The following is an 8,721-nucleotide window of genomic DNA, read 5'->3' on the forward strand; positions in this document are numbered from 1 at the left end:
CATCTCTTTATTCATGCTACTCTTTACTACTATCATTCCTATAAAATGTTAGAGGAAAAATAATAGCTAACAGTTATGGAGCACTGGGTATCTGCCAAGCACCTCTGATGAATTATCTCGCTTAACCCTCAAACTAACACTGGAAGGCAGTTATTATCGTTCCATACGATAGGTGAGGACATCTGCACTCTGAATGGTTAATCGCTTATCTGCATCTATACAACTAAGCAGGTAATAGAATAGGATTCAAACTCAAGCGGCTTCATTCCAGAGTCTGCACTTAACGCTACAGCTATCCTGTGCAACTTAAATGCAGATAAGGGTTGCAAAAGCCTGGCACACTGGGGGCAGAGAATGTCAGTGCTTTTTCCGCCCACGTGGCCGCGCGAGTCAGTTGTAACCCGGCATCCAGAACCTTCTCCGTAGGGGCCTTGCCTGGGACTACAACTCCCAGGATGCCGCAGGCGGAGAAGCTGGCCAATCAGGGGGCGCGGCTTCGCCTTACCGTCTGCTCCCTGCTCCTGTCAGAACCTCGGTGACGGTTGGCCCGGTGGGTAGTGACGGCAGCTGGGTCTTGAAGGATCCTAATCTGGTTTGGGAGGGTGAAGACCGCTGAAATTTCCAGGCTGCCCGAGGCTCCATCTTCCACCACCCAACGGGTGGGCAGTGGGCCAGACTGGCTTCGGGACCTCACATCCCGCGTGGCAGTGGGCCAGGCTGGCCTCAGAGCCTCTCCCTGGGTGTCGGTTGGGCCGAGAAGCGAGCAGTTGGCTGGGTGGGCTGGGCGGGTGGTGGCTGTCCGTAGGCCGGGGTCACTCTGAGGGCATTTTACATTGCCCTAAACTTGGCAAGAAACTTAGTAAGCCCCTAAGGTTCATTCCAAATCCTGTCTGGGAGGGCGAGGACTGTGGAAACTTCCAGTTGCCTCAGGCTCCATCTTTAGCCGTTGAGCGGGTGGTTGGGCCGCTCATGGCCCCAAAGATCTGGGGGGTCTTCATGGGCGGTTGGGTCGCTGAGGGCCCCAAAGATCTGGGGCTCCTCCCAGGTGTCGGCTGGGCCAAGGAGGAGGCTGGGCTTTCAAAGTAGAAACTGCGGTGCTAATGATGGCTCCGCAGGGCTGCGGGCTGAGGGCCTGGGCGGTGTCCTGTGGCCCGGAGATGGCGCTTTAGTGGTATCAGGCCTTGAGTCGGCGACATCCTGGCTTCTGACCCCCCATTCCTATGGCCCCTACAGCCTGGTCTCCGCTTCCCCACTCCCGGTGAATTGCTGTTGGAGCAGCCTCTCCTTTCTGGGTAGTGGCCTGGCCGAGCTCCCTGGGGAGGGCTTGACCCAGACCTGTCCTGCCTCCAGTCCAGTCCCAGCTACATGCCGCTGTGCCCTCACCCCACCCACCCGCTGGGCACTCGAGGGCCCAGGAGAAGCAGACCCCAGAGCGGAGAGAGGCCACTGTCTTGGGCTCTAAAACTATTTAGTTTCTACTTTACTATTTTTAAAAAAACTTTTTCCTCATTTTTGAAGTTCTTTAATTCCACCACTCCACCCCTTGTTAAAATATCATCTTTCTTTTTCCCTCCAACTTGACTCTTGGTTTGGCATGCCCAAGGAAGATAGCTGACATCCCGGAGAACAGGGGCTTGGAGGTAGATGCAAAGCGCATTTTATTAATGTCTGGGAAACAAAATTAGTTCTTTTACAGTGGCTCTGAAATGAGAGAAACTGGAGAAATTTTCCCTGCTCAGGAAAAGGTAGAGGCAAGGATTGACTTAAAGGTTAGTTTGTTTTCATTATTTTGGACAAGCAGCTTGACCCATAACTGCCCACCTTTCACACTGCTGGAGTTGTGTATGCTAATTGAGGTTGAGTTTTTCAAGTCATTTTGAGAGATTGAAGAGCTTAAGACTAGTTTCTAGTGAACCACCTCTCTGTATATTTGTATCTGACCCAATTGGTTAAATACAGGTACTGTATAACATTAGGAATGCATTGATTTATACATTTCAGTTAACCAAAATTAAAATGTCTGTTACTCTAACTCCCAAAACCGAACTAGCCATTTGCCATGCTCTTAGTGGATTATAATTGAATTATCCTCTTAATGAATTAGAATCAAATTCTTTTTTGAGTTTCACTGTGTACTTAAATCATGTGTGGGCCCTGTTATTCAAGAATAAGTTAGAAAAAGACATGGACTTACATAAACAAAATTAGAGAAGATCTTAACACAAATGCTAAATTGTAAGGTAGTTTATAAGGGCTGCAGGTTTCTGAAAAGGGGACATCTTCATTTCCATTGTAAGCTGTATCTTGTGGATGTGGTTTGATTGAGGAAGGAACCTCATCCTACAAATTCCAGTTGGAGTTTTCAGTTGGAAAAATATTACATAACACATTGATGCCTTTTGATGTTAGAATCCTAACCATTTATAAAGATTTGTTTCATAATTATTTCTGAAATAACAGATTTATATAAATACTGAAAATGTAAGTATTTTAAAAGTACACATAAATACTGATTTATACATTGTTTCTGTTTTTCTTTTAAAATCAGATGGGTAAGAAGAGTGTTACTGATCATAAGCTAAATGTGGACAAAGTAATTAAAAATATTAGCACAATTTCTTCGGAGTTGAAGAAGATAAAAGGTAAGTATTGAATCACTAAAATGTCTGCATGTCATTGTTATGAAATAAATGGTAGAGCCAATTTGTGTTTCTGCTGGAGTATAAGTAAATTTTGCCCACTAATTAGGATTTCTCTATTTCTTAACAAATGTTTTCAGTGTAAGTGAACTAGATCTCTAAAGATGAATTATGTTCGACTTTGGAGTTAGCAGACCTGAATTCCCATCCCTGACACTAACAAGCTTATCAGGTTGTCTAACCTCTGTAAATTTTACTTCCCTTCCTTCCCTTCAACACACCATTACAAGACTATGTCACATTCAGCAAAATTCATTGTCTTTGTAAATTCTTACTAAGCCCCTAAGGTTCATTCCAAATTAAAAAGTATAAATTAGCTTCTGTGACTTAAAGCTTCTTCATTTTAAACAGATTCATATGGTAGGATTAGACCTTATAGGTCATGATGTTTAGTCGCTCACCTCACAGACATATTCAGTTATTTTATCCCAAGAAAATTTCTGTGATTGAATATTTCTAGGGATAATCTATCCCTGACCAAATATTTCTTATGCTGGGGAACTTCGTGTCTCACTAGTCAATCCATTCTATTTTAAACAATTCCTTCTCACCGGCTAGCTGAAATTGGTTCCCCTATTGCTTTCACCTAAGAGTCCTATTTTAACCAGGAAAACTACACTGAATATGTAGTTATTCTTTTTAAAACAACTCTTGGGTATTTAAAGATAACCTGTGTCGGTTATGAGGCCTACATCTATAAGTAACAAAAAAACCCAACTTAACTTATACAATAAGGAAAAACAAGAAGATCCAAGGTAGCAGAGCTCTAAAGTTAATTCAGAGGTTTAAAGATTTTGTCAGGGACCAGGCTCTTTCCATCTTTCTGCTCTGTCATGTTCACTCTTTTTATTACTCCTCATGGTCATTACCTTCAGAGGTGGTCATATATAGACAGTCTCTTTTTATAAGTCTCTTCCCAGATCCTTCCAGCACATTTCTCTTTCATTGGCCAGATTTGCATCACATGCTGATGCTTACAGCAGCCACAGCTAAGGGGACTGGGACTGCCAAGACCAATTTGGACCAGTCAGAACTTACTACAGGAGCTGGGGAAAGGGACACCTCAAACAAAATCAAGCTGTGACTCCAAGAAGAAGAGGGCATGGCCGTTAGTTAGGCACCAAATAGTGAGTGCCTAATATGCTTTTTCCATGTGTTCTCCCTAGGACAGCATTTCCTGGACTTTGATCTGTGAACCCTGCTGTTTCAAGCGATGTTAATAGATGGTGTACAGTAGAACAGAGTCCATGTTCTTATGGCCAAATAAGTTTGGAAAGTGCATTATGCTACGTATTTCACAAATTTACAGTACATATTAAGAAATCTGACTACCTTTAATTCATCATTTCTCAAAACCAGCTTCAACACCACAGTGAAGATTCTCCTTCTAAAATGCGAATCTGCAGAAAACCCTCATTGGCTCACCATTGTCCTCAGGATAAAGTCTAAGCATCTTAGAATGGACTATATGACCTGCTCAGATCATTCCCCTCCTTTCCTCTGTAGTCTCTTACTTTGTTCTTCCTGCACGTTCTATGCTCCAGCCGTAGTGAACTATTTGCATATCCACAAGTGCTTTTCTGTATCTGTTTCAACACATACTTGTCTGTCTGAAATCCCATTGCTATACCCTACCTCCAACACACCAGGTTAACTGCTAGTAGTCAAGGTCTCTTAAAATGGAAAACTTTTTTTTGAGCCAGCATGTTATCCTTTCTGCCTTTTGCTGTCACCTGTTATACTATTTTATAATTGCATATTTCCTTATTTTTCTTATCCCTGCTCAACTGTAAGCTCCTTATGGGTATTTCTTGTACTTAACACCATGTCTTGATTGATTAGATTCTTAAAAAATGTTTATTAAATGAATAAATCATTCTGGATGCTTGAACTCATTTAAAACAGTTAAGAAGCTTTAGATTCCCCCCAAACTTGATTATCTAATTGTTCTAGTTTGGAGAATATTCTTTCCTAAAATAAAATGTAATAACTATGATAGATGTTTTCTTGAGACATTGTATGGGTAGGTCAGGCAGTTAGACTCTGAGAGACCTGTAGAGCTACACTAGGAAGTTAGACTTCTGGTAAATGTAGAGGATTAAATGAACACTCTGTGCACCCTCACTTCCTCCCCTAAATAGTAATGTCAGCAGCCAACCTTTACAGCATTTACCATAATCCAGGACTCTTCTAAGAGCTCTGCATAAATGAACTCTCTTCATCATAATCCTATGAGGTAGGAACTATTGCCATTGGCATTTACAGATGTGTAAATAGGGAGATTTAACTTTTTCAAGGTCGAGCAACTAGTCAGTGGTACACCTGAGATTTAAATTTAAGTGATTTTTAAAGAGACAAAAATCCACAAGTAAAGAGATTCCAAGAAGAGATAACAAAACAAAAGGCAAATGGAGAAGCAAATAGACAAGTCTGAACCCCAAAGCCCAAAAATCTGAACCCTAAGCTGGCTGGGTAAAGCCAAAAATAGCCCCTACGACTCAATTCATGGTGGCACCAGGATCTTCTGGAAGTAGGGGTGAAATTTGGATAATAGGAGGACTAGTTAAATATATGAGAATTGTAGATCCCTGAGGTCTCTTTTGCCCTCTGCATAGCTGGGCAGCTATCCCTTCACTGTGACAAAAGACTTGAGGTTAAAACAAGGATATCTGCTCTGGAGCCACTAGTCATAGGTTGAGGGAAAGTAGTATACTGTGAAGAAGGATACTGAAACAAAGTTTACATACCAAATTACAAGACCCCCAGTTTTTTTTTTCTTCACTGGGCTACCAAAATACTGGCAGCCAGATTTATACCCTCCAAGTAGATTTTTCTCTCAGGAATCTGACCAGCCTAGGATAAAAGATCTAAAGATACTAATAGCAGAGGTTCTCCCAACAAAATAACCCAGCCAGAACACCCCACATTATTGAGTACCACAGGTGCAGAACTTCCAATTGTCTTTTTAGTGTCACAGTCTTAAATATGGGCAACTAAGGCACAACAGATATTTGAGGGACACATCTAATATTAAAAAGCAGAGAAAAAATCAACAGATTCAATGAGGAAGAAACAGAAATAATGAGGGGAGATGAAAACTTCAAGAAATTATTAATATTCAGAGAGAAGAGAAGATACCGTATCCATGAAAAAGGAACTAGATACTATAAAAAATATTCAGAGAACAAGAAGGAGCTCTTGGAAATTAAAAGTGTGACAATAGACATGAAAAACTCAATAGAAGAGTTGAAAGGTAAAATGAACAAATTCCTCTAGAGTGTAAACAAAGCAACAGAGATGGAAAGTGTTGGTGATGGGGAGGAGAAGGATTAGATAAGTGAAGGAAGTCCAACATCCAACAAATAAGAGTGTTAGAAAGAGAACATACGCAATGAATGAAGGGCAATTCATTAAAGAAACAGAGAAAATTTTCTAGAGCTGAAGGGCATGAGTTTCTACAATGAAAGAGTCCACCACAGTGGATGAAAATAGGCTCATACCAAGGCAGAATGTTGTGAAATTTCAGTCTACTGAGAGAACAAAAAGATCTGTAAAGCTTCTGAAAACAAAACAATCATATGAAAGTTCTCATATGACTCCAGCTTCACTGGAACCTAGAAGACAATGCAGCAGTGTCTTTGGAAATCTGAAAAAATATGATTTCCAACCTAGATTTCTATAGCTAGTCAACCTAATTAAGGATTAGTGTAGAGAAATTTTCAGACATATAATTTTATTCCCCCTGGAAGTTACTGAGCCTATATGTCACCAAACAAGGGAACAGATCAAAAAGAGAAAGACGCAGGAATTTGGGGAAAAGGGCACTCCACAGAATGGAGGGATAAAAGGAGTCTCTAGGATATTAGTGAAGGGAGTTCCCAAGATACCAGCTGTACAGCAGTGCTAATAAGCAATCAGCTCAGATTGGAGCAAATCAGAAGGCTCCAGGAGAGGAGAGACATTTTAACAATAGAATAGCTAAGGTGCTGAATAACCCAAGAGCAAATTTACTCAATTGGGAGACATTTCTGATATATATCTGAGGATATATTTCTGATAATGCAGCAATGAAAAAACCCAATTATTAACTCTGGTGGGTTGCGTGCAGGAAGGAAAATGTCATATGACAAGACTCAGCTGTGAAGAATATTTGTATAATTAACATTTAAACATTGGATAATTGAGCTAAGCCAAAATTTTTCCTGAAGTATATTGGGAGAGAAGAGGGTGTGTGAAAGAGCTATATCTTAATCTTCTGTGTCAGAGGCAGGTAACACTGAAAATTGAAAAAAAAAAAAAATCAAATCTCAAAAAATTTAAAGTTACAGAGGTAAACACCACCGCACCCCTCCCCACAATAAAAATACTCAAAACAGACACACTGAAATGACCAAAGCAACAAAAACAAAGTGAGCTATAAAAAAAATAAAATAAAATAAAAAATTTAAAGTGGTTGCCTCTGGGAGATTGGAACTGCAATTTTTTGTAACATGTCTTAGACTTATGTGATTCTTGGTACTATATGCATGTATAACATAGATAAAAATAAGTTAAAACCATATAAATCAAATTTGTATAAATCGAGTTGCAGTTTAGTGATATAGCTGAGAAGTTGGGCTAAAGAGCACCCTTTTAGTAAGTTTTTATGTCATGTTTATTTTGTACTACATAAATCTTATTTTAAGTCAGAATGGGACGCACTTAAGTTGTGGTTTGATCACTAATCACTTGGAAAAACACTAAATTAGGAATTAGGAAGAAATAGCTACTTAAAGCAATAATAGTTTTTTATGACATATGTGCTACAATATAATATCTCCTGTTTTGTTTTACACAGAGCTCTCACAGTTATTGCTTTGTGACCTTATCCTACATTTTAATCATCCCGTCAAGACTGAGAACTTAGCAGAAGCAGAAAGAAACAGCCCCCTCTTTGAAGAGTCTAAAATATCAGATGTATCCCTTGTTTCTAACAGTTTTTCTATGTGATTTCTTATTTGTTATGAGTTTCTGTTTTTATTGTTGAACTAACAAATATTTGGGAGAGTTGAGTTTACTAATTTGTATATATATAATTTAAAACAAAATAAAAATAATGTAAACAAGCAGTTCATGTTCTTGAAGGCTAATGTTTTGAAGAATGGCTTAACTTACGTCACTAATGGCAAGCGTATGACATAGGAAATTGGCCATGGGTCACTGCTTATCCTTTAGCTTATGCTTGAATTTGGCTCAGGTTGAAAGAGAGCTACTAAATTATTAATTGATGGTATGAGTTTATATTAATCAGAACTCTCCTGGTAGTGAACGCCAAGCACAACTCAACAGCTGAAGCATTTATTGAGTCATGTGACTTGGAAGTGCATAGTTGGAATAGATTTCAGGGATCCCACTAATTTGTCTATCCTTTTACTGTGTTTTTGTGTGTTGGCCTCGTTCTCTTCTATTGTAGACTGGTTCTTCCAGATAATTGGTAAATTGGAGTAGTTGCAGGGCAGCAGGCAGCTCCAAGTGTACAGCATTGCCTTTGAGGACCCTAGATAAAGGAGAGATCTTGTCTCAGGCTTCATGTTTAACATTCCAGAGAGTGACCCTGACTGACCCAGCTTTAGTAAGATGTTTATCACTGAGCAGGGTTCTGAGCAACTGTGACTGATGCACCTGGGGTCATATAGAAGGTCTGTGGCCAAAAGAGGCAAGGCCCAGCCAAAAGGAGTTGTTGGTGCTTGAACAGAGAGAGAATGCTAGTCATGAAAATATTAGCTTCCCAACATTGATTTCAGTCATAGCCATGGAATAGAACATCTTAATCCTAATGGCACTTTCCACTAAGAGACTTAAAATGAGCTTTGGTTTGTTTTATAAACATGATTCACTACCAAATAGTTGCTTTGAAATCTATCAGGTCCTTCATTTTAGATATTTTTGAATCGTAAAGACAGAATATGGCGAAGCAAGACAAGTGGAGCTTACTCGATACTAGAACCTATGGTGTATGCTGTCCTTACTACCTTGTACCTAG

General features: G+C 39.9%; 1 protein-coding gene across 9 annotated transcripts; it reads left to right on the forward strand.

Moving 5' to 3' along the window:
* The first annotated feature begins 413 nt into the window (after nucleotides 1-413).
* On the forward strand, nucleotides 414-7,807 carry C4H5orf58 (chromosome 4 C5orf58 homolog). Of its 9 annotated transcripts, none has more exons than XM_054556217.2 (4): nucleotides 414-550; nucleotides 1,686-1,769; nucleotides 2,549-2,642; nucleotides 3,653-3,820. In XM_054556217.2, exons 2-4 carry the CDS (start codon nucleotides 1,707-1,709, stop codon nucleotides 3,781-3,783), a joined length of 288 nt encoding a protein of 95 aa, XP_054412192.2. In that variant the 5' UTR covers nucleotides 414-550; nucleotides 1,686-1,706; the 3' UTR covers nucleotides 3,784-3,820. The 9 variants fall into 9 exon arrangements, with proteins under 9 accessions (XP_054412192.2, XP_054412186.1, XP_002816224.1 ...); XM_054556211.2 differs by lacking the exon at nucleotides 3,653-3,820 and adding an exon at nucleotides 7,537-7,807 and having other exon boundaries at nucleotides 426-550; nucleotides 1,608-1,769; XM_002816178.6 differs by lacking the exon at nucleotides 3,653-3,820 and adding an exon at nucleotides 7,537-7,807 and having other exon boundaries at nucleotides 430-550.
* The last annotated feature ends 914 nt before the right edge of the window (nucleotides 7,808-8,721 follow it).

This window comes from Pongo abelii, chromosome 4 (genome assembly GCF_028885655.2).
Source record: "Pongo abelii isolate AG06213 chromosome 4, NHGRI_mPonAbe1-v2.0_pri, whole genome shotgun sequence".
NCBI lineage: Eukaryota > Metazoa > Chordata > Mammalia > Primates > Hominidae > Pongo > Pongo abelii.

Excerpts from the sequence above, each read along its gene's own strand:
- C4H5orf58 (XM_054556211.2), top strand. The coding sequence starts at position 1,707 with ATGAGAGAAACTGGAGAAATTTTCCCTGCTCAGGAAAAGGTAGAGGCA. Across the intron at positions 1,770-2,548 it reads AGGCAAGGATTGACTTAAAG|ATGGGTAAGAAGAGTGTTAC; the intron begins GTTAGTTTGTTT and ends TTTTAAAATCAG. Across the intron at positions 2,643-7,536 it reads GGAGTTGAAGAAGATAAAAG|AGCTCTCACAGTTATTGCTT; the intron begins GTAAGTATTGAA and ends TGTTTTACACAG.